At 39.1% G+C, this 25,852-nt stretch overlaps 1 protein-coding gene across 1 annotated transcript in view; it reads left to right on the plus strand.

Annotated features, from left to right (window-relative positions):
- The window catches only part of FKBP15 (FKBP prolyl isomerase family member 15), a 56,627-nt gene that overhangs the window by 26,061 nt on the left and 4,714 nt on the right, over nt 1-25,852 (plus strand). Inside the window, exons 10-25 of the mRNA XM_012461853.3 lie at nt 1,772-1,914; nt 2,393-2,450; nt 5,371-5,478; nt 7,751-7,853; nt 8,340-8,446; nt 9,869-9,983; nt 11,424-11,533; nt 12,134-12,241; nt 12,693-12,787; nt 13,664-13,766; nt 18,365-18,536; nt 20,471-20,607; nt 22,776-22,931; nt 23,752-23,904; nt 24,934-25,056; nt 25,689-25,796. Of these exons, the coding sequence (XP_012317276.2) occupies nt 1,772-1,914; nt 2,393-2,450; nt 5,371-5,478; nt 7,751-7,853; nt 8,340-8,446; nt 9,869-9,983; nt 11,424-11,533; nt 12,134-12,241; nt 12,693-12,787; nt 13,664-13,766; nt 18,365-18,536; nt 20,471-20,607; nt 22,776-22,931; nt 23,752-23,904; nt 24,934-25,056; nt 25,689-25,796 (1,899 nt within the window). The remainder of the gene's footprint in view (nt 1-1,771; nt 1,915-2,392; nt 2,451-5,370; nt 5,479-7,750; nt 7,854-8,339; nt 8,447-9,868; nt 9,984-11,423; nt 11,534-12,133; nt 12,242-12,692; nt 12,788-13,663; nt 13,767-18,364; nt 18,537-20,470; nt 20,608-22,775; nt 22,932-23,751; nt 23,905-24,933; nt 25,057-25,688; nt 25,797-25,852) is intronic.

Raw genomic sequence — 25,852 nt, forward strand, 5'->3', positions numbered from 1 at the left:
CTACAAACTGATTCTATTGCTATCTTTACATAAGTGTGCAGATGTCTGTGTGTATGTTTTCCTATCTCCGCCACGTTGTAATAGCAAAAAATGGCAATGACCTAAATGTCCATCATTAAGATACTGGCTAAATTATGTTTTTTTCATAGACTTTTAGGTAGCTCTTAAAGAATATGAAAAATCTATTACTAGAGAAACAAGTTACAGAACATTGTGGTTAGTATGGTCTCGTACGTGTGTGTGTGTATACACGTATCTATATCCATATATACAGTCATATGTATATATATGTGTATGGACACATGTAAAACGTATGCTCATATATTCATAGAAAGTTTCTGGAAACTTTAAAAGAAATCATTAAAAGTGATTTTTTTTCTGTAGAATGGAGTTCAGAAAGTTTGACTTTTTGTCACTGTACCTTTGTACCATGTACAAAATTTAACATGAATATATATAGTTTCTATAATTGCAACAAATTGTGCTTAGTTAACTTAATACTACCTGTTCCCTGTCCAAAATGATCCTTTTTGCTTTATACTGTTTGTTAGGTTCAAATGTGATAGGGTTTGTTACTATAAACTATAACATACAATACAAATAGGGAATATTATGGTCATCTTCATTGTGGCTGTTACGCCTGCCACGGAGAAAGGATATGCTTTTCTTCTCAGTGACACTTTCCTAACTGTTCCTAACTGGACACTGTCATCATGCTGGCCCACTCCAGCCCTCTTTCAGTGACATGTGCCCTGCTGCCTTTTCTTTTTTACATCTTTTATATGCTCTTTCAATTTTCCTTTGAGTTTGAAGAAATCATGGCTGATGATAGATAACAAACCAGTTTGAGTTTATCATGACTGGCACATGAAGCATAAAAAAATTTCTGTTTTACCAATAATTGAAGAATGACAAATTGATATGCATATGAAATTCACAAGGCTGGTAGAGAATGATGATACCCAGTGTGGCAAGAGTGTTCAGAAAGGTTTCTACACTACTGTGGTAAATAAACTAGTTCACTCTTTCTGGTGGGAAATTTAATGGTATATATTAACCCATTTATGCTGGAGGTTGCAAATTTTTTTGTGATAAATCAGACCTTGGAATGATCTTGAGCAGTAGGATATAAATAACTCCCACAAGCTTAGCATTCCAAGAATGGAACACTAGGCATAAATGGGTTTAAAGCATTCAAAATGAGCATCCCTTTTATCTAACAAATTTAACCTCTGGGAATTTATAGTTTAGATATATTTAAGATTATGTACAAAAATACAGATACAAAGTTATTCATGGAAGCATTGTTTATGATGGAAATAAGCTGTCTAACAATGAGGAATTGGTGAAATATTCTTTGTAATAGCATAGATATTTATGACTTCAGTTCGTAAAGTAATCTGGAGACTTTTTCCTATAGCTCATAGCAGTGAAATGCTGACCCTTCAAATTGAATATACTCTTCAGTAGTTAAAAATAAAGTTGCAAATTAATATTTAGTGATATGGAAATACCTTAATATGTCAGTGAGTGAGCAAAACAGGTTACAAAACAGCATGGCCCATTTTTGTAAAAGGTATATGCAGACACAGATAATATAATGGTAGTTGGATTGCAGGTGATTATCATCTTTGTCTTTTTGGCTGAGCTACATTTTCAGATTTGCCTACAATAAACAGGTAATGGCTTGTGTAATGAAGGATAAGTAAAATGAAAGGAGGGTGGAGGGGGAAGGTTATCTGTAAGCTATTCCACCTGCTTCTTTCCCTAGGTGAAGTTTGCCAGAGATTCTGGCTCTGATGGGCACAGTGTTAGTTCCCGGGATTCTGCAGCTCCTTCCCCGATCCCTGGTGCTGATAACCTCTCTGCTGATCCTGTTGTGTCACCACCCGCGTCGATGCCTTTCAAACCAGGGTAAGATACTGCAGTTGTATCAAGTTCTTTTATGGCTCATAAAAATGATTCTTAAAGGGGTTCAGAAATAGAGATATAGTTAAAAACTAAAATAATTCTAAATAACTGGAAAAAATGGGATCAGGGAGATGGGGAAAATACTTGCGTCAGATTTTTCTGACAAAGGTTTAATATTCCTAGGCTACAAAAGCACTAACTCAGAAGAATACTTACAAAATTCTGGAAGAAAACTAAGCAAAGGGCATAAATACAAAATTATATACTCATGGAAAAAATGTAAATAATAAGCATTTGGATGGAAAGTTGTTCATCTTTAATAGCATTCAAAGATTATGCAAATTAAAGAAGAGTTAAAATTATTTTTTACAGCCATTAAATTGACACACATTTAAAACAACAATTTATTTATCCAGTATAATTTGGACTTGTGATTCTGGATTTTGTTTTCAGTCTTGGAATATGGTTTATTTGCTTTTAGGGAGCCAGCTCTTCGTACCAAATCTAACTCCCTCAGTGAACAACTTACAATAAACACAGTAAGTATAAGAGTCTTGGCCATGCATGGTGGTTTGTGCCTGTAATCCTAAGACTTTGCAAAGCTGAGGCAGGAGGATTGCTTCAGCACAGGAGTTTAAGACCAGCCTAGGCAACATAGTGAGACCTTAAAAAAAAAAAACAAACAAAAAAGAGTTTTTCTCCCTTACCTCTAGTGTGCTGAGGTTTTAAGTGCTTAGAATATGGTAGATTAGAGAAAAAAATAGTTAAGAACCATTGATTTAGCCTAGAAATCAAGGGTTACTTTGTTCATTTCCCCTTACTTGGGAGTCAGTGTTAGTTAGCCTCAGCTTCTGCATAGGGATTCAAATCTTGATTCTTATAAGCATGTGACCTTGAGAAAGTTATCTAACTTCTATGATCCTCAGCTTCTTCATTTATAAAAAGGAACTCAGTCTCTTAGCCCCTTTTTGCAGTTTTTGTGAGGATTAGAGATAATTTGTAAGGTGCTGAGCTCAGAGCCTTCGTTTAGTGTGTCTTTAATAAGTGGTCACTGTGATTATTATTAGGAGACTGGTGTTCATTTGGGGGAGGAGCCTCTCTCAAAGTGCACTTCAACTTTAGAAGTATTGTTTATCCAGAGGATTATGTTAGTGGTTAATCCTAGGCACCCTCTTCTACTTGCTTTCTGTGACCTTGAGCAATTTAGCTTCATGTTTATTTCTTCATCTGTAAAATGGAGATATTGTCTATCTCAAAGAGATTTTTATGACTTTTTAATAAAATAATGCCTATGGAGTTTTTAGTATTGTGTCTGGCATATTGTAAGAGCTCAATAAATATTAGCTCTTGTTATTATCATAAATATTGCTAACATTACATATCTTTATACTTTCATTCTCACAGAGGAGTTCTGTACTAATTCACCAACTGATTGACTTTGAGCAGGTCACTGAGCCTTTGTGTTTCGCAAATTGTAAGATGAGAGTGCCAGCATGCTGTTTTAGTAAAATCTGGATTTGAATGCCTTTAGGAAGGATACATGTAGTAGTTTGCTGCTGGCCTGCCTGGTCTGTGAAGGCTTCTTAGTTTGCTGCCTGAGGACCAGACAGTGGCTGGGGCATTTCAGGTTCTAAAGCCTTGTGTCCTTTACCTACTGCACTGGGAAACAGAATAGGTGCATGCAGTGAAATTGGTGCTAATAGCTCTCCAATCCTAGTTTACTTGTTTATATTCAATCCAACATGAATTATTAAGCAAATAATTGTTTTGAAGTGATCTCCTAAACCCAGAACTTAAATCAAAGAATTAGAAGAAAATTGAAGAGTAATTATTATCTCAGATCTTTGACCAGCCACAAAAACAGTCCACTATTGGTTCCATTGTACTCTGTAGTCATAACTCTTGTTACCTATTTCTAAGCTATAGTAACTTCTAACAGACTAATGGTCTCCAACTATTTTTCTTTTTCTTTTTTTAAAAACAAATTTGTTTTTTTTTAATGGAGACAAAATTCACATAACATGAAATTAACAACCTTTCTTTCTCTTTTCCATTTAAGTTTTTATCTTTTATTTTGAATAGGTAATTATATTTATATACAGTTATCAAAACAATATAACAAGATCTACATTGTGAGGACTCACTCCTATTCCTGTCCCCATCTACCCTATTCCATCTCACACCCCTTAGGTAACTGCTTTCATTAGGTTCTTACATATTCTTTCAGTGTTTCTTTATGCAGGTGCACACAAATAGGAATGTGTATTTTATTTCTCCCTCCTTTCACACACACAAAGTATCATACTCTGTGTATAATGCACCTTGACTCTTCCAGATAACTATATGTATATAAAATGCAGAATCTTTTCATGTTGGTGTATAGAGAGCTTCCTCATTTTAATCTGTAGATCATGATATTCCAATGTGTGCATATGATCTATATAACTAGTCCTTTCCTGATGTATCCAACTTTTTTTAGATAGATCCGGATACAAGAGATGTATCCAAAAAAAGTTCATCAGTTAAGAGAAAATAAGCATACACTCCTAGTATGTTTATTGACAAATTATGTACATAAAGTATCACCAATCTCTGTAAGCAAACTCAGTGTCTTATGTTTGTAGCTGAAAAATAATAAAAATGCAGGCTGGGCAGCATGGCGAAACCCTGTCTCGACCAAAAATACAAAAAATTAGCTCCTGTGGTCCCAGCTACTTGGGAGGCTGGGGTGGGAGGATCGCTTAAATCTGGGAAATGAAAGTTGCAGTGAGCTCCTGAGATCATGCCACTGTATTCCAACCTGGGTGTGATAGAGACCCCATCTCAAAAAAAAAAAAAAAAAAAGAAAGATAGTAATAATAATAAAAATGGAGGTTATGGTCATTTCCTTCTACACCCAATAGATCATCTTGTGCACCTTTGTACTTCTTGCCATTCTGAAATTTTGGACCAGTTAATGGAAGCTTCTAGCACAGAGTCTAGTGTGTAGTTAATGCCAAGTCATATTTTAATGAACCTGAAGTTAAAACAAAGAGCTCCTGTTTCCTTTTCTCCACAGATCTCTTCTGAATATCTATCCACTGAATTGCTTCAGGCTTTTGAGTGAGGGTACTGTCATCTAAAATTCCTCCCTCTCTTAACATCTCTACCTTAGTTTTTCATCTGTAAAATGAGACTAATTATGCCTGCTGGGGAGACTTGATTGAAATGAGGTAATACATGTGAAACCACTTTGTCCATTCCGAAGACACAGGGAATTATTTTTACTGCTATTAATTGTGATCCATGTATGCTTCTATGCAAGAAATCTTTGATTCTCATTTTCTAGAGGAAATGTTTTTAAATAGATATGATAGGGGGATTTGTTGAAGGAATTGATACAAGAGCCAAAGAGATAGAGCTGCCTGATGGTGATGAGCCTTCATCACGGTGATTTTTATGACTTTCCTCTCTTTTTAGAGTCCTGATGCAGTCAAGGCCAAGTTGATCTCTCGGATGGCTAAAATGGGCCAGCCCATGCTGCCCATCCTTCCACCACAGCTGGATTCCAATGATTCAGAATTCGAAGTATGTCCCCCTGGCTCTATTAGAATAAATAGTACAGATGTCACCATCATCTTTCTTTTCATTTGGTTGAAATGATTTCTTTCTGCCTTTAAGGCAGAATCATTATTTAGAGGGCAAATATGCAAAATGATACAGATTGGTATTGGTACATGTGTTTCTACGGTGATTAGTACTTCCCCTGAGAGATGGAAGCAATTTTGTGGATCTTTTACAAGAACCAGTTTTCAGTAGTTGATTTGGCCTTCTTTACTAGAATCTCTGTTATTACTAAAGATCACCTCTGGGCTGAATGATGCCCAGTCCTTAGCAGGTGCTCAGTTCATACTTATTGATCGAATGTTTAGATTCTTTTGGGAAATGTTGGTCTTCTCACTGATAGTGCCTACCACTAAAGATCAAACTAATATGTCTTTTGACCTTGTATGTGGTATTTTTGTGTTTGTTTTCTATTTAGAAGTTCAAGAATTTTATTGAAATCAAATCTGTAAGTTTTCTCCCCTTGTTATTTGCTTTTGACACTATGCTTACAAAGCCTCCCCACTTTCAGATTATAAATATCACATGTATTTTTAAAGATATTTATCAATACTTTATACTTAGATCTAAATTTTTAATCCATTTGGAATTTGGTATATGCTATGAAGTAGCTTAATTTTAACTTAAGTCTTTTCCAATGGTTCTTTATTGAATAAAATCGTCCTTTCTCAATTGAAGTGAAATACATAACTTTGATTGATTTTTACTGTTCTTTTACTTTGATAGAAAATAAGGAAAGGGTGATGGTCTTCAAAAATTTTTTCTGGATTATACTTTATATTTTACATTTTTGTTTTATTTCTTCTTGGAAAAACTCTACGTAGATTTAACATCTTAAAGGACAATAGGGTTTCTGGGGCCTATTCTTACAGGATTAATTTTTATATGGTCTAGAAATGCAGTTCAAATAAGAATGTTTTTATTAAAAATTTCATTTGCTACTTGTTCATATGAGAATAATTTATAATTATAGGAAATAAATATTGAACAAAAAAGGGCATTAATCTTTATATATTGCTTTATAACCTGATTTTTAAACTTAATGTTAGATCATAAACATTTACGTTAATATAAATGATTTAAGTAAATAAAGCGGTTTAAAGGAAACCCAGTGTTCTGTCATTTTATTATAATTCCTTTCCCTCTCTTGTTAGACATTTAGTTGGTTAAGAGCTGTAGAACTCTAAAATTGGGATGTTTTTCTAGAAGAGACTATCAGGGGACAAGGGGAAGTTCTAAAATAAAAGAATGCCTGAGGGCCTGGCACGGTGGCTCATGCCTGTAATCCCAGCACTTTGGGAGGCCGAGGCGGGTGGATCACGAGGTCAAGAGATTGATTGAGACCATCCTGGTCAACATGGTGAAACCCCGTCTCTACTAAAAATACAAAAAATTAGCTGGGCATGGTGGCGTATGCCTGTAATCCCAGCTACTCAGGAGGCTGAGGCAGGAGAATTGCCTGAACCCAGGAGGTGGAGGTTGCGGTGAGCCGAGATAGCGCCATTGCACTCCAGCCTGGGTAACAAGAGCGAAACTCCATCTCCAAAAAAAAAAGAATGTCTGAAACTTCAGTCCTTGAACTATAGCATAGCAAATTACAGTCACTATATATCGTACCTCAAGATTTTCTGTTTCTTATATGAAGCAAAAAGATATAGAATAACTTTGTTTGGAGTTATAGCTTTGATTTTATGAAAAGCTTTGGTTTTATGAAAAGAATGTTGGAAAAACATTCTAAAGCTATGTTATCCCAAAACAACATGTTAATGAGGTGCAATGAATCCTGTGTTATCTGATTTTCATTGAGTACCTTGAGGTCTATGGAGATGATTTGTCAGAAGTGAAGAGGCTGGATTATTCCTTGCAGAAGACCACTTTTTTTTTTTTTCGTGGGAATAGATTAGATTTGTCTTAAGGTAGCTACTGGTTTGGAAAATGATATATTCTGAAGAGTGGTTAGTTTAGCTGCTTCAGACAGTAGAACATCAACCTCTTAGAATATTTGTGGAAATTAACTATATTTACTTATTCAATATTATTTACAGGGAGAAGGATTCTTACTTTACTGCTTAGCAGAGTGCTTTTTCTCCACAACTCATACCCTCAACTCTTAGCCTTCTGCTTACCTTTCCTTCCTCTTCTTTGCCTAGAAATCCTATGTTGGAAGCAGGTTTAGGGCAGACAGTCAGCCTCGGTCTTCAATAGAGAGTAACCCAAGTGCTCGTTCCTATTTCAGGATGTGAATGCTCTGCGAGGAGGTGGGCAGCCCGTGGTGACTCCGTCCGTCCAGCCCTCTCTTCAGCCAGCCCATCCAGCATTACCACAGATGACCTCACAGGGTAAGGAACCTCTCTGAGGCTCTGTGGCCTTGAACTGGGTCAGCACGAAAATTATCATCCTTAAAATGTTAGGCTGCATTGTTTCAGTACTGAGGACTAAAGTGCAAATGTAAGAGTGTAACACTTGTCAGTTTGTCCCTGGGTAGGGCATTTTCAGACCCAGAGATGGACTTGGCTGCTTTGTTGTGATTTCTGCTGTGTTGCATTGTCAGTGTTGGAAGTCTGCACTCAGCTATTGAGACGTTTCCCTGGGTGTGTTCTGCACTTCCTGTCAGCAGATGGGATCCTAGGGCTGAGTCAGAAGCACATGAGAGCACCCAGTTTCCTTCTACTAGCTCATTCTTGAGATTCCAGTAAAGCTGAGTGTAGGGAGACTAGGCAAGGAAAATAGTGGAGTCTGAAGCATGGTGGTGTGAAAGGTGCTAGTCCAGACTCGCACCAAGAAGCATGGGTGGATAACAGTGAAAATGTCTCCCTTTATCTTAGCACCTCAGCCATCTGTTTCTGGACTCCAGGCACCTTCTGCTGCCTTAATGCAAGTTGCATCTCTCGATTCCCACTCAGCTGTATCTGGAAATGCCCAATCCTTTCAGGTAACGTTTTATAACCATATTAATTATATCCTATAATTTACTGTGGTTCTAGTCAGTCTCTTTTCTTCTTCCTGTACAATTCATACAGTAGCAGTTCCCAAAATCAGAGTTTGTAATTTTTTTCCCTTCCTTCGTCACCACTTTCTCATTTCTAAACAGGCAAAGGATTACCTACGTTAGAATGTCATAAAGATTAAATGCAAGAACAAGTAGAACTTCTAGTACAACGTAGTAAAGGTCCAATCAATGTTTGTTGCCTTTTCTTTTCACACATATCTAGTTGAAGGCTGTATATTCACATTCCTCTGTATTCTTTTCTACCAAAAGTTGGCAGGCTAACATTCTGCAGAATATATTCAGCAGAATGGTATGGTTTAAAAGTGGAACCATATGGAAAATGTAGCTGGACTCTGCTATCTAGTAAACTTTTCTTAAAGAAGGCTTTTTTCCTGTTACCACAGAAGACAATGGCAGCAGCCTGTTTGCCAGGGGTAGTAGACTCTTTCTTCTGCCTAAGCAGACTTGGTGGATAAGACATATTGTCACTGATAGCAGGGGCTCACTTCTTGGTGATGCTTAATGGAGGTGTGGGAGTGATGGTAGATAGGCCATGCCTCATTAAGATGGAGAGTCTCAAAGCTGGAAAAAGTCCCACTGTTGCCCTCTTTTTACCCACCCCTCCTCTCCTCCATGGAGAATTACTATCCTATAGACTAAGATTTTTTTTTAAATGGATAAGTAGTTATATCTATACCTGGAAATGAGCTAGACTTCCTTATTTCAAGGAAGAGTAACCATCCTCATTAAAATAAAAGCTGCTGTTTATTGAGCGCTTACCATCTCTCAGGCATGTAACTTATCAGCTTTTCAGAACTTTACCTATCTCACTTCATTTGGTCCACACAACAGCCCTATTATTATTATCTTCTTCTTACAGTTGATGTGACTGAGGCTCAGAGGAACATGAGAGCTCTTGGTCTCGTGGATTAGCGTCGGAATCTAGCAGGGGAGAGGCATCCTTGGAAATTGGCAGATTTTTTTTGGAATCTCAGTGAGCACTTCTTTGAACTCAGTGGATACTAAGCAGAGTTTTATTAATCTAAAAACTTCTTAGGCAATAGACCTGATAGTGGGGAATGAATCCCCACTTAATTAAATCATCTCGCCAGATGACTGGGTAGTGACCCAAGATATACTTTCTTTGGTTTCTGGGTAGGATCTTAGTGGCCAGTTTCTACTGGGTTACATAGATAACTCTCCTGCTGCAGTCCTTACCCACTGCCAAACCCCGGTCTCATCCATCTCTGACTTCAGTAAGTTTGAGTCTCCTCCCAGCTCATCCACTTTATTCCACCAAAGAAAAATGTGAGCAAAAAAGAAAGACATGAATGTTTTATCAACCAGTGGTAATTCGTTTCTCAGCCCTATGCAGGTATGCAAGCCTACGCATATCCACAGGCATCTGCCGTCACCTCCCAGCTGCAGCCAGTTCGGCCTTTGTACCCAGCACCGCTCTCTCAGCCTCCCCATTTCCAAGGTAGGGAGTGATTCCCTCAGTTTCTCATCTCCCACTCTTGCTGTGCTTTCCCTCTTCTTGCTCCTCTTTCGTTTTCACTCCAACAGCTCTCATTGTTTCTTCTCTTTTTTAACAGCTTTGTTGAGATATAATATGTGTTCCATACATTCATTCATTTTAAATGTACAATTCAAAAGTTTTTTAGTAAATTTGCAGAGTGGTGCATTTATCCTTACAATCCTATTTTAGAGCATTTCCATCGTCCCCCAATATTTCCTTGTGTCCACATTCTGTGTTTTGTTCCTTGGATATTCTCCCCTGGCCCTTTTAATTCCTCTGTTAGGGTAGCTAGAGTTTAGAGAAAATAGCAAAAGAGCAAATCATTGGAGGAAATTGTGAGAAAGTTGAACATTATAGGTGTTTAATATCTCTAATGAAAGCTACTTTGTTACAATTTTTAAATTACAAAAACAAGAGACTTTTATAAAAATGTCAAGCAGTACAAAAAGGTGTAAAGTGAAAAGTTACTGTCTTTCCCATTCATTAAACACCCTGACCTCGGGAAACTGTTCTTAACAGTTACTTTGGTAACTTTTCAGATACTTTGTATGTGTGTACAAGTGTGAGTGTCTAATGTAGAAAACCAAACCAAGATAAAGTATAAACTGCTCTGATGGAATCCTGCCTTGTTCTGATGTTTGTCTTCTGCTTAGTAGTCAGCTTTGGTATTAGGACAGTGGTAGGAAGAAGCCAGTATGTCCTGCAACATAATTTGTGGTTTTGGACTGGTCAGGATTTTCTGGTTGCAGGCTTTGTCTCTCTGTCCTTCTCCATCTGGGAAATGCTTTTTCATCCATCAAAACTATCATCTCCCTCTGTGAAGCCTTCCCTGACTATTCTCTGTCCCTCTTTCCTCTCTTCCCACAAATACAACTGTGTATGTGTGTCACCAAAGAGTTAATCACGTTTTTCTCTGTGCTACTTTTATACCTAGCATATGGTCCATGTTTTTGCACTTAATACACTCTCTTGTAATGATTTGTTTACATGTCAGTCTCCCAACCAGACTGAGAGCTCACCAAGGGCAGAAGCCGTGTTTTATTTACTGCTGTATTCCTGGTACCTGGTACCTGGTACAATGCCTGGCATGCAGCTGGATGAACGGGAAAGCAGTCTGAGCTGCGCATGCTGTCAGTCAGTGCAAAACGGACATACTTGTGCCCTTGGACCAGATGTAGCCCTTGATGCATTTTGCAGGAACACAGCTTAGTTGTTTAATTTGAAGCCCTTTTGCCTCTAGTCTCCCCCATACATCTTCTCCTGACAGGGTGAAGTCACCTATAGCATTTCCTGTGTATAGAATATTAATTTCTTTCTTTACTGGAAGAGCTACTGGCTTTTCTTCATACAGTTTCCTCTGCTCCAGTTTCATAAGTTTCTTTTTGGCTTATGTCTGTTTAGGATCAGGTGATATGGCTTCATTTCTCATGACTGAAGCCCGGCAACATAACACTGAAATTCGAATGGCAGTCAGCAAAGTGGCTGATAAAATGGATCATCTCATGACTAAGGTGACTGAGTCAGGGTTGGGGCCATGTTGAAAGTGGGGATGTAAACAGGGAGCAGCCAGAGCTATAGGCAAACTCTTCTTTGGTTTCCTGTATTGGTAGTAGTTAGAGGTTATTACCCTACAAGGTTAGTTATAATTATTTTGGGATCCAGTTAGTAGGAGAGAACTCTAGCTTACAGTTAGAGATTATCCCAGGAACTCATTAATCCCCTTAACAAAGGGGTCAAATCTTGGGTAAATAGTATTTCTTTTTTTTTTTTTTTTTTTGAGACGTAGTTTCGCTCTTGATACCCAGGCTGGAGTGCAATGGCGCGATCTCGGCTCACCGCAACCTCCGCCTCCTGGGTTCAGGCAATTCTCCTGCCTCAGCCTCCTGAGTAGCTGGGATTACAGACACACGCCACCGTGCCCAGCTAATTTTTTGTATTAGTAGAGACGGGGTTTCACCATGTTGACCAGGATGGTCTCGATCTCTTGACCTCGTGATCCACCCGCCTCGGCCTCCCAAAGTGCTGGGATTACAGGCTTGAGCCACCGCGCCCGGCCAGTATTTCTTCATTTTGTAATTTCTCACAAGGTCTTTCCGGTATCCCTTTTATAGGTTGAAGAGTTACAGAAACATAGTGCTGGCAATTCCATGCTTATTCCTAGCATGTCAGTTACAATGGAAACAAGCATGATTATGAGCAACATCCAGCGAATCATTCAGGTGAGAGTGATTGAGAACAGACCACTCAGGCTGAAGGTCTTAGCCATGTTCTCTTCCCAGAGGTACTGCCCTTTAACACCTCCACCCCAGAAATAGAGAGCCTGTGATAAATGCTACGCTTGGGTTACACAGTTCTGGAAAATCCATTATGGCTTAATTCTGTCCAAGTGACTTATCACTATACATTCTGAAGGAAACTTTGCTTTTTTGACCATACCTCAGAATTTCACTTCATTTTATAGCTATTTATACACTCAGTCCATTGGACCTAGTGATTTGTATCCAGTAGGTATAATCCAATATGTTATTTTAAAATACATGTAGACATAAATTCTAGTGTTTTGTCTCAAAATATGTTAACATTGTCACCTGTCAGTTCAAGTTGATTCTCTTCTATCTGTTGCTTTTCTCTCAAGACACTTAAATTGTACATCATATATTTTGAATTTAGGAAAATGAAAGATTGAAGCAAGAGCTCCTTGAAAAGAGCAATCGGATAGAAGAACAGAATGACAAGATTAGTGAATTAATTGAACGAAATCAGAGGTAATGACAGGTACGGGGCCTGGCTAGGATGGGCCAAAGGGTTTATTGTGTGTATACCCAGCTTAAGTACACGTATTTGTTTAGGGCAGTATGTATGTATTTCTGCCATTTCTGTTTCCTGCCTGTCGTGTGAATTATTGCCTGTCTTCTGAGAGGCATTGTAGCAAAAGGAGCTCAGTAGGCTGTGATGTAGGGCAGACCTGTGTTTGATACCTGCTCTGTCCCTCATTCATTTTGTGACTCTGAGTATTTTATTCCTGCTGGCCCTAGTTTCTTTATCTTTAAAACTGGTATTATTACGTACAGAACTCTAGTGTCAACTCTTCTCTCTTCTGTGTGAGCTAACTCTATTTTATCCACAAGAACTCAGCCAAAACTTCACTGATTCCCATATAAAACCTAAGCATTTTGTACTTTTTGTAGATACTTCTGAAGATTTGGTGGGGTGAGCAGGGAGGGTGAGTGGAACACATCACAACACAGCATTGCACTTAAAAGATCATTCTCCCATATTTCTCTTCTCCACTGTCTCTTGTCTCCCACGCGGCAGAGGTGGGGGAGTGGCTTTCTCTTCTTCCCTCTTTCTTACAGCCTCCTTACTCTTGTCTCTTTCCTCCTCATTCTCATTATCACACACCCTTCATATTCCCGTCCTCTCCATTATTTAGGGCAGTTCACCGCTGGCCCAGGTTCCTGCTTCCAGCCCAATTTCCTTAGATCTCACTACTTCAGATCTAAGGAAAAGAAAATGCTTTCAGATTGTTTTTGATGAAGGTATAGAGTAGCAATGTTGTGAGGACAGAATGGGCATCAGGTTGTGCCTGCCATATACTCTGTGCTTGATAAATGTTTTCTTCTTCCCTATTTCTTTCACAGGTATGTTGAGCAGAGTAACCTGATGATGGAGAAGAGGAACAACTCACTTCAGACAGCCACAGAAAACACACAGGCAAGAGTATTGCATGCTGAACAAGAGAAGGTAAAGCAACTGGGGAGAGAAAAGCCCAGGTCAGGATGGGTAGAGCTAAGGTAGAGCAGAATTTTTGCCATCACTGCAAAAAGAACTAGAAATCTCTCAACAAGTTTTCACGTATCCATCATCTACATTTCTGTTTTATAATATGCTTCACAGTAGGGTGACTCAAAATAATCACTGATCTCAGTAATTTGATTGGGTAAAAATTACACAGCTTATTAGAAATGAAATTTATTCTGTTGACAAAATTAACAGAAAATTTCCATTATGTCAGGTAACAGATACGTAGGTTCTTTTTAGTGGAATTTAAGATTGTTTAGTTTGCTCCTTCATCTGTGTCTGCCAAAGCATTTTAAAGTACTACTGTTTGACCTCAGTCCTTTCAAAATTAGGAATTTTGACCCGTTCCTGCAGTAGCAGTAAGGAAGACTCTAGTGGGTCTTGGTGGGATCTGCTGATTCTGAAGCTCGCTTCTCCTCCCCTTGTTCCAGTGATGCTGTTTATCCCAAATGGATTCCTTCTTGTTAGGGCTACCACTCCTCAGCTAGGAGATCCTGACCTTTTCATCTGCTGTCTTTCTAAACCTCTTCTCAGAGGTTTAGAAATCGTTTACATTTTGTATTTGTGTTTTCTTGAAAACATGAAAAGTTAAATACACTTTATAATTTGTGGCATTTACTCACATTCTCATATTCTGGTCATGAGGATTCCTTGCTATGTCTTTTGCTAATCTTTGTCTTCTCTTAGTCATAGAATCCAAGCAAGTAATGTTTGACCTCTTATCCTCAGATGCCTTGTCCTGCACAGCCCTTTCCAATCCTGACCGTGTTCTGTTCCCATTACTTTATACATCTCTTGTTGATGCAACTGACTTCTAATGCCTACATCAAGATCAGCAGTCTGTGACGTTGTTCTCATTCGGTCAATGACAAGTACTGAAGTCACTTCACCACCCCCCACCCACTAAATGTACTTTTTACTATTTCTACTTTTATTTTTTCTCTTCCTTTCCTGTATTCCTTTTGTTTGTTTGTTTTTTCTTTAGGCCTATAAGGGGCTTCTAAATAGATTATTTAGCCTCACTGTTACTATTCAAGGCTAAAATGATTACTGTAACTTGTTCTAGATCAGTGGTCCCCAAATACTGGCTGCCTCAGACTCACTTGGGGAACTTGATTAAAACTAGATATTCTTAAATCCTGGATCTCCAGAGATTCTAATTTAGTATATCTAGCTGGGGCCTGAATCTGAACTTTTAAAAAGATCCTATAGATTCCAGATATAGGAATTACTGCTCTTGTCAGGGATTTCTTTTGTCATAATCTCTGGAGGTGGCAGCATTTTTTTTTTTTTTTAAATTTTAAATGTTAAATTTGTTTTTTGAGATGGAGTCTTGGTCTGTTGCCGACACTGAAGTGCAATGGGGCAATCTCAGCTCACTGCAACCTCTGCCTCCCAGGTTCAGGCAATTCTCCTGCCTCAACCTCCCGAGTAGCTGGGATTACAGGTGCATGCCACTATGCCCGGCTAATTTTTGTATTTTTAGTAGAGACAGGGTTTCACCACATTGGTCCGGCTGGTCTTGAACTCCTGACCTCGTGATCTGTCTGCCTCGGCCAGTGGCAGCATTTTTAAGATATTCAGCATGTGATTCTCATGTTGAGAAGCACTGTTTTATGTGTGTATGTGTTCCAATAAAACTTTATTTGCAAAAATAATAGGTCAGTTTGGCTTATAGGTCATAGTTTGCCAGCCCCTGAATTAGCTCATTAATCTACCCAAATGCTTTCATGTTGATAAACCCTAGAGATGTCTAATGCCATGCATTGAGCCCAGTAGATGCTCTATTTATAATAGCAAAAACAGAAGTAATAATAACAACAGTAGTAATCACAGCTAATATCTGCCACAATCCACTGTGTTATAGATACCATGCTTCACACAAATTTTTGAGGGAATCTCTTGATGCATATGACTGGGATACCAAGTACCACATGCTTCACTGATCATCTTTATTTCACTGAAACTTTTTGAGCCTTGACTCTCCCTTCTTTTTCTTTTCTTTTTGATCAATTTCTCACGTAACAGTTTTCCTGGTGACCTCTCCTTTTAAAGGGAGATGGGCAAGGTCCTTTCATCCCTGGAAGCAATTTTCTGCCTTTAGACACAGCTCAGAAGGGTATGGTTAACTGTTCAATGAATATTTGGTAACTGAAATTGTTTTTCTCTATAATATAATAGTACCACAAAAAATCATGGAATAATGGCTAAAATGGGAAGATCTATTAGAGGTCACCTTTTTAGTTTAACGTTTTTATTTTACAGGGACAAAGTGAAGGTCAGAGAATGAAAGGGTAAAAGACCTCCCTAGGACCCCCACTTTCATTCAGCTATATTCCTTTTCCTATGTAAAATTACCATCTCTCTTGAGTAGTATTTTCTTGCTTTTACCTTGCATCCTTTTTTCACTGGTGTTCTGAACTCTTGGTTCTTCCTATCATTGCTTTCTTTTTCTCACTCTCCATGTCAGCAGTAGAATTTGATCCAGGGTAGGAATCAGGAAGCCATCCCATCTACTGTGTAGATTTTTTTTTGTGTTTTCCCTTCTCATTTGACTATACCATGATCTTTAAAAAAATTATAAATATAAATACACCTATATATATATACATACACACACACACACACACACACACACACACACACATATATATATACTTTTTCTTTCTGATCACAGAAGTTGTATCTGTTCATTCTGGAAAATTTAGAAATATAGATAAGCAAACATAAAATATAAATCCTTCCACTCAAAAATAATGATTGTTAATGTCTTATTCATTCTTATTGTTTTCTGCGTACATGTGCATTTGGGTGACAGCATTAATTTTTATGCTTCTGACAGGCCTTTCTAGCTGAGGACCTAAATAAAAAGAGCTTTTGGGTGATTTTCTACTCTGCTTAACCTTTAGCAAGAGAGTGACCCTCCATTTCTTTGGCACACCTTTGGAATTTGTCCCTTCCAGTGTTTTAGCTGCTGCAAGTTCTTCTGAGAGAGGTGCTTGTTCTGGTATTAGTGAACTCTCTGAGCTACAAATAGAAGCAAAGCTCTCTGAGCTCTCAGTTAGTTTTGTTTTCATTAGGACATTTGAAGCAGGACAATGAGTAGATGAAAGCCACTCCTATATCTGAAAGTTCTAGATTTCATTGTCATCTGTGTTTAACAGGTGAAAACCTAAGGCTACTGAATAGCAAAAATAAATATCTTAAAGCTTAGTCTAGGCCGGGCGAGGTGGCTCACCCCTGTAATCCCAGCACTTTGGAAGGGTGAGGCAGGCAGATCACAAGGTCAAGAGATCGAGACCATTCTGGCTAACATGATGAAACCTCGTCTCTACTAAAAATACAAAAATTAGCTGGGCATGGTGGTGTGTGCCTGTAATCCCAGCTATTCGGGATGCTGAGGCAGGAGAAGCTTGATCCTGGGAGGTGGAGGTTGCAGTGAACCGAGATTGCGCCATTGCACTCTAGCCTGGGTGACAGAGTGAGACTCCCTCTGGAAAAAAAAAAAAAGCTTAGACTAAAGAACACATATACTTTCAGATACTCATTTATAGCCTATTTATTTTTATTTATTTTTTAAAGTGAAAGCAAGCTTTAATTAAGTAAAGGAATAAAACAATGGCTACTCAAGAGGCAGAGCAGCAGCATGTTATTTTTATTTTATATATAAATTTATTTTCTTCTTTTATTTTTCTTCTTTTGAGATGGAGTCTTGCTCTGTTGCCCAAGCAGAGTGCAGTGGTGCACTCTTGGCTCAGTGCAATCTCTGCCTCCTGGGTTCAAGTGATTTGCCTGCCTCAGCCTCCCGAGTAGCTGGGATTACAGGTGCCTGCCACCACACCTAGCTAATTTTTGTATTTTTAGTAGAGAAGGGGTTTCACCATGTTGGCCAGGCTGGTATCGAACTCCTGACCTTGTGATCTGCCTGCCTCAGCCTCCCAAAGTGCTGGGATTACAGGGGTGAGCCACCATGCCCAGCCTTTATTTTCTTCTTTAGGAGAAGATTTTAAATGCAATCTATAAAATGAATAAAGACTTTGGAATAAGGCAAGGAATAAGTATATTTAAAACAAGTGGGCACAGTGAACACAAGAAGAGACAAATGATAATAAGGAAATAGACAACTGTAAAAATGTATGTAAAGTATAATAGAGCCGGGCATAGTAGCTTGCACCTGTAGTCCCAGCTACTCCAGAGGCTGGGGTGGGAGCATTACTTGAGCCCAGGAGTTCAAGGCTGTAGTGAGCTATGAGTCATCCAGCCTAGATGACTGAGCGAGACCCCATCTCTAAAAAAAGAAAAAAAAAATTTAAGTATACTAGTATAGGTGTAATAGCATAGGAGTTGTAATAGTAGTAGCAATTTAATAGTATAAGAGAGATGGCCTACTCCTATAATTTGAATTTGGTTTAATGCAGGTTGAAGGCAGCCATAACTCCCTGTTTACTAGTTCAGTCTGCATAGAGTTATGTGAGGTTGGTTCATCACTCGCATGGAGAACACCTATGTTTAAAGTGACATCATACCTTGTTATTATTCAGGCCAAGGTGACAGAGGAGTTAGCAGCGGCCACCGCACAGGTCTCTCATCTGCAGCTGAAAATGACTGCTCACCAAAAAAAGGAAACAGAGCTGCAGATGCAGCTGACGGAAAACTTGAAGGAAACGGATCTTCTCAGGAGCCAGCTCACCAAAGTGCAGGCAAAGCTTTCAGGTATGTGCTAGGTGGGGGATGCTGGGATTGTTGCCATTTAAACTCAAGGAATTAAGCTGTTTTCTTCCTCTCGATCTTTTTGGCACAATGCTCATGAAGTTTTTGAAGGACTGAGCCAAAAATTAAAGGAGACTAGTATAAAACCTACATGATTGTTTTACAGAAGGGACAACAAAAGAACCGACTAATTATTTGGAATTGATCAGTGCCACAGTTCCCTTCTGTCTGGGGAGGTATTGGCTTCAAAATCTTTGGTACTTATGATTGGCTTCAAATGCCCGAAGAGTTAATGTGTTGTTCTAACTCATGACTCAGTGGAAGTTTAAAAAAGAGATGCTTCCTAGTGTGGTTTCTTCTTTCCTAGAGGATGGATTGCAACTCTTCAGCCTGGCACTCAAGGCTCCTCCTACTTGGCTTGTCTCCCATTATATTGTCCAGTTCATCTTGGCCCTGACCATACCAGCAAGCCTGCTGGCTGCTCTTCAGCTCATCCTGTAGTTCTTGTCTTGCTTCTTATCCATGCTATTCTCTGGATTTGACACGTCCACCATTACCAATATTTGCCTTCAATCCTCTTCAAAATCTGCTTCTTTCAGAAGCTTTCTTAGTTTTCTCTAGAACATTTTATCTCTTTTTAAAAAATCCTTTATCTCTTAGTGCATTGTTATAACCCTTATCACTGTTTGATAAGCATGGTGTTTTGCTCATCTTCGTAAAGTCCTCTCCTCCATATTAGTGTTAGTTCAGGGCCTGGCAAGACATGGTGATTGGATAGAAGATTTGTGAAGACCATACGTTGATGTATAGAAACAAATATGGAGGGCAGAGATGGGATCAGTGGGCAAGGGGTAGCTGGAGCAGCAGCAGAGTTGGGTGGAAGCAAAGTTCATTTGCCTAATAGAGAACTAAAAAACGTTATCAGTTGGTAAGGTGCTATCTTGAAGATACATCCCTTCCCTTTTATTTTTTAAAAAAAAATTTATATTTTTTAGAGACAGGAGTCTCACTATATTGACCAGGCTGGTCGTGAACTCTTGATCTCAAACCATTCTCCCTCCCTCATCCCAAAGTGTCGGGATTACAGGCATGAGCCACTGCTCCCAGCCCATCCCTTCCCTTTTAGAGCATGACTGGTCCCACATGAGGCAAACATGTTAGACAGTCTTAGATTTGAATGTTGTACAGATGTCTGATTTCTGCTTTTGTGGTACCTTATGACAATTACCTCAAGAGCTGTGAGAGTCTCAAAAATTTCTCAAACAAATAAAGTGTATTTATTTCAAAGAGATTTATTTAAGAAGAGATGTTTTGAAAGCAAATTCTTGGTAGAATGTCCCAGCTACCAAGAAAGTTGAGAGTATCTTACTCAAAACAGTGGGAAAGAACCTGGACTATCACTAAGCAACGATCAGTCCAGAGTGTTAAGACAGTGGCCAAAAAGGAATTGTGGGAGTGTTCTGTTTCAAAGGTCATTTCTGACTGCTGGGAACATTTCTTTTCAATTTTGTATGTGGAGAAGGTGACATGTACACACAGAGGTTATTTTCTATGCGATAAATATGGGTTGATGGGGGAGTCAGCTGACAACTTGATAAACCTTATTGCTGGTTAGTGAGGTGATGTTGAAAGAAGTGGGTAGAGGCTACTTGTGTGGTAGGATTGGGAAGTCAAAGTGTGCAGCTTTGAAAGAGCCAGTGAGTCCAGGCGTAGGGACTCACGCCTATAATCCTAGCACTCTGGGACGCTGAGGCAGGAGGACTGCTTGAGCCAAGGAGGTGGAGGCTATAGTGAGCTGTGATCATACCACTGCACTCCAGCCTGTAATGGAGCAAGACTCCGTCTCTAAAAAATAATTTTAAAAAAGAACTGCTGGGATAACACATAGCCCACTACAGCTCTGATTCTGTAGCCAAGTCTCTGCTCCTGTATCCCAGAGCTCCAAGAAACCTCTGAGCAAGCACAGTCCAAATTCAGAAGTGAAAAGCAGAGCCGGAAACAACTGGAATTCAAGGTGACATCCCTGGAGGAGGAACTGACCGACCTTCGAGCTGAGAAGGAGTCCTTGGAAAAGGTAAGTTCTACAACCCAGTTGGCCAGAATTAGCTGTTTAATAAACATTTTTATTTTCCTTTTAAAAATTACAGTAAGTATGTGCTTATTGTAACAACTATAAATAATATAGAAAAGTGTAAAATTAAAAGATTTTCGCCTCTTTAATCTCATACATTGGAGATGACAATTATGAAGTATATGATCCTTCCAGACTGTTTTCTGTATGTTTAAAACATACATTCACACTCATTCACACATACATGTATGTATACCGACAACATTTTTTTATAATAATGGCATCACATTTAATGCTTTTTAGAAAAATATTGTGGACTCATACTACATAGGAAGATCTTTCTCACTCATATTTAACTGCTGCATAATAGGCTACTATGATGTGAGGCTGTACCATAATCAATTTAATTATTCACCTATCAATGGATATTTATGTTTTTAATTTTTCATTATTTCAAGCATTGCAGCTATAGACATCCTCATATTATATAATCCTCAAATGCTCAAATTTGTTTGAGCATTCCTATATGATGGATTGCATGATCATGGGATCAGAGGGAAGGCTACACGTTTGAATTTTTATAAATATTATCAGATTATCCTCAAAGATAATTTTTGTAAATATTACCAGATTATCCTCAAAGAATAGCGCTTACACTTTCAGCACTATGTGAGTGAGCCCATTTGTCACATTCTTCCTCACTCTGCATACATCACTTTTTCTGATCTTTATTAGTCTGACAGGTGAAATATGTTATTTTGTTTTAACATGTATTTTTATGAGTAGTAAAGCTTTCATATATTTAATACCTATTTGTATTTCTTATGTAAATCTCTTTTTAGTGTCATTTATCCTCTTTCCTATTATTAATTAGTTTGATTTGTAAACCCTATTGAGGCCATCAGTCCTTTGTCAGTTATAGATGTTGCAAATATTTTTCTAGTTTGCTCTCTTTTAACTTTATTTGTAGTATCTTTTGTTGGTTAAAATTTTGGTATCAGGAAATACTAAGTGAACAAAGTGAGAACATTTCTGTCTTTTCGTATGTTTTAGAATAGTTTAAATGTGAAAAGAATAAACTGCTCCTGAGCCTTCAATAAATTTCATTAGTAAAGCTGTTTCGGCCAAGTGCCTTTTAAGAGGGTAAATCTTGGTCTACAATTACATTTTTTTCCCTAGGATTTTTTTCTACTTTATTTATTTAATAGTTTTCATTTTTTAAATTTTTATTTATTTTTAAATTTTTTTAATTTTTAGTATAGGTGGGGTTTCACCATGTTGACCAGGCTGGTCTTGAACTCCTGATCTCAGGTGATCCACCCACCTCGGCCTCCCAAAATGCTGGGATTACAGACGTGAGCCACTGTGCCTGACCTGTTTATTTATTTTTAACCAATTTCTTCTAACCTCTTGGCTGTTTTCAGTTTTTCATTATTATAGATACTACTACAGTGACTATTCTTGTAACATATTCTTTATGACTATGACTTATTGAATCCTTAATTACAATTTGTGGGATTTTTGAATATGTATGTTTTTAAAGGTTTTTCATGGGATTACTATCCAAAGAGGGTGTATCCATTTATTTTTTTACTATCAGGGTATGAGAATGTCTGATTTCCTGTACCCTCATTAAAGTTAGGATGTTCCCTATCTCTTTTTTTTTTGAGACAGAGTTTTGCTTTGTTGCCAGGTGCCAGTCTGGAGTGCAGTGGCACAATCTTGGCTCACTGCTCCGCCTCCTGGGTTCAAGCAATTCTTCTGCCTCGGCCTCCTGAGTAGCTGGGACTACAGGCACGCGCCACCACACCCAGCTAATTTTTGTATTTTTTAGTAGAGATGGGGTTTCACCATGTTGGCCAGGATGGTCTCCATCTCTTGACCTCGTGATCCATCCATGTCAGCCTCACAAAGTGCTGCGATTACAGGCATGAGCCACCGCGCCTGGCTCTTAATAGAGGGGTAGATAAAGTTCTTCTTGTTTTCCTTCTCCTGTCACCATTTTCCTAATCTAGTAGCCAAGAATGTTAAATATTTAGGGAAAAATTAAACTAAAAAATGAAGTTTCCAGAAATGGAGTAAGGATCCCACAAGGTAAAATGCCACTGCCATCATCCCTTTTTATTCTCTGTTAACAAGCTAGAGCTGACGATGGTTCTCTTGTTCCTAAGAACCTCTCAGAAAGGAAAAAGAAGTCAGCTCAAGAACGTTGTCAGGCTGAGGAGGAGATAGATGAGATTCGCAAGTCATACCAGGAGGAATTGGACAAACTTCGACAACTCTTGAAAAAGACTCGAGTGTCCACAGACCAAGCAGCTGCAGAGCAGGTAATGGGAAACTGAAGCACTTTGGAAATAGAGGGAAGGTATGAAGAACTCAGAGAGAAAAGCTTCTAGTTCTTCCTTACTCTTACGATGACAGTTTTCATAGTTGATACTCTCACTTTGGAGAAAGGTAGAAAAAGTAATTAGATATATGCAGGAAAGCCAGGAATCAAATGGAGAATCTTCTTTCCTTTTTTTAAAAGCTTAGTTAATATTTAATTACTTAAGTAAAAATGAAAAATAGTTTCCTTATAAAAAATTCCAAACAGGATAAGGCCAAAGCCATCAGCCGTCAGACACCATCCTTCAGGCACATTATCATCCTTGAAAAGAAGGGATTTATTTAGGTCATCAGGAAGGGAACCAGGGATAATGGCAGGACATAGCTGGATCTCTAGTCTGTGCAACAGCAACCTTGCTCATTATAAGTTTAAAATTTATCTGTATACATTTGTTTAATTAGAGTGCATTGGTGCCTTCAATTTGACCACCTCTGGGAATTTTGGTGAAAAAAGTTTCTGAACCTGTAAGATTTAGGGTTCAGACCCTGAAAGCGATGATCACATGGCCTTGCCCTCCAGGGACCTATCTAGATAGGCACACCTTTGTCTGCTGGGAGTACCTTTTGGAGTCCTGACAACCAATGACATCTTAAGAAGTGCATTTACTTTAAAAGTCGTGAGAGTCTTTTAAACAGTTTCCCAGTTAACTCTGGGCTGTTAGCTTATTCTTTTGCTTTTTGAAAGATGGGCTTCCTTAGGTGCCAATGGAATACCACTCCCCTGCGCCCAAAGATGATATGGTCAGTACTTTCTCTTGGCAGCTGTCTTTAGTACAGGCTGAGCTACAGACACAGTGGGAAGCAAAATGTGAACTTTTGTTGGCCTCTGCCAAGGATGAGCACCTGCAGCAGTACCAGGAGGTGTGCGCGCAGAGAGACGCCCAGCAGCAGAAGCTGGTACAACTTCAGGAAAAGGTACATGTTTTTCCTGAGCCAGACAGTTTAGGCAGCCCAGTGAATTTGAGGCAAGCAGGCTGTTGGAGTCCTGCCGATCCTTCTGAGCCTGAAAGTTATTAATGGCTGGAAGACAAAACCACACTTATTGCACTTGTTTAGTTTGTCAGTTATCTTTCTCATACTTATTTGTGGTGATAGGTCGGTGACTGGAAAAAGAGAAGAAACAGCACTAGTGTTCTGGAACACGTTTCCCATTATTATTGGATCCTTCATTTGTTAAGCAAATACTGGTTGAGTGTCAGTTGTATTCCATCCACTGTGTTAAAGTGCATACAGGGAACTCTTCCCTCACATATCTCACAGTTAAGGAAGGGAGACAAACAAAGATAGGCATTAAGTGCTGTGGGGTCCAGAAGAGGAAGTACCCAGGAGAGCTGGGAAGGTTTCCCAAAGGAGGTGACATTTAAGCAGAGCCAAGAAGGACAAATGGCTTTGGTAAGGCAGCAAAGGAGGCAGAACATCCTGGGCAAAGGCCCTGAGATAAGTTGGAGGCTGGGGTATGGTGGGATCATCAGGCCTAAAAAAGAAAGATGCGACATGGCTTAGGGTCATGGTATGAAAGTCCCATATTTGAGTTCAGTTTCTTTCCTCAAAGCATCCAATTGAAAACTTCTGGCTCAGAGATCTTGGAGCCAATCTTGCAGATGAATGTGTTACTGTTAATGCTGAATGTTTATGTCTAAATGACTGGAGTTATTACCTACCCTCCTGCCCTTTTTACATTATATTTTTGACCCGATTAGGAACAAGGCAAGCGACCTTCTTGGGAAAGAGAAAGTGAAGTTTTCAGTTGAAATCGAGTGATAAGGAGTTAGAATTCTCTGAGGCAGAGAGTCTTAGGTGGGGGCGCTGAGGAAGTGGACACCAGCAGCCCTAGGTGAAGTTAAGACTTGATGCTTAGGGTGCTTCTCCTCCCCTTGGGTTTTCTGATCTTCACCTGGTAATCCAGGTTCCTGAGGCCACAGCCACAGTCTGTTTGTTTTGCAGTGTTTAGCCCTCCAGGCCCAAATCACAGCTCTTACTGAGCAAAATGAACAGCACATCAAGAAACTAGAGAACAAGTCACAGATGCCTGGGGTTGAAGCTGCTACATCTGACCCCTCAGAGAAGGTGAGCTGGTATTTCAAAGGAGAAGCAAGCCATACCATAGCAAGCATTCAGAAAGAATGTGGCCAGTGTGTTGTGTTAGAAGCTCTTTTTCTAACTTTAGTGATGTTTTACTTGTCTGATGACTTTAAAATGAACCAGATTTGCTTCTTGAGTTTAAGAGCTTAGTGGGGAAAACAGATACTTATGTGTTATATATTAAGTGGCAAATCCAAAAGAACCTATCTTTCGGAGGTTTTGGCAGGTATAGAAAGGGCCTCCAAACCACAGGAGAGGAACGGGGCCTGGGGAGTGTGCCCAGCATTCACTGGCCTCTGACCCTTAGAGCCTATGGCAGCTCCTAGTGGTGCTCACAGTGGGAGGGGGACTTCAAGAAATGGTCTTTAAGCAGTCTTGGGCACACAGACCACAGCTTGCCTACCGTTGATAGGTAACTCTTATGGCTAGGCTTCTGTCAAATTGCTGCTCATTATTTAATGTCATCCTCTCCACAGTGACAACCATCAGTGTCTCTGCTTATGACCAGTGGTATCCTAGTGTAGAGATCTAAGATGGCTTCATTTTGGCCTTCTCTGGAATTTAATGCATCCTTTAGTGACTTGATTTTGGCAGCATGTGTTTTGATGCTCACACAGGTCAAGAAGATCATGAACCAGGTGTTCCAGTCCTTACGGACAGAGTTTGAGCTGGAGGAATCTTACAATGGCAGGACCATTCTGGGAACCATCATGAATACTATCAAGGTACAGCCAGCCAGCTGTCAGTGGTTTCATCAGAATGGGCATTATGTTGCTTAAGT

This window comes from Aotus nancymaae, unplaced genomic scaffold (genome assembly GCF_030222135.1).
Source record: "Aotus nancymaae isolate 86718 unplaced genomic scaffold, 86718_ANA_hifiasm-v0.15.2.pri h1tg000003l, whole genome shotgun sequence".
In the NCBI taxonomy this organism is placed as follows: Eukaryota; Metazoa; Chordata; class Mammalia; order Primates; family Aotidae; genus Aotus; species Aotus nancymaae.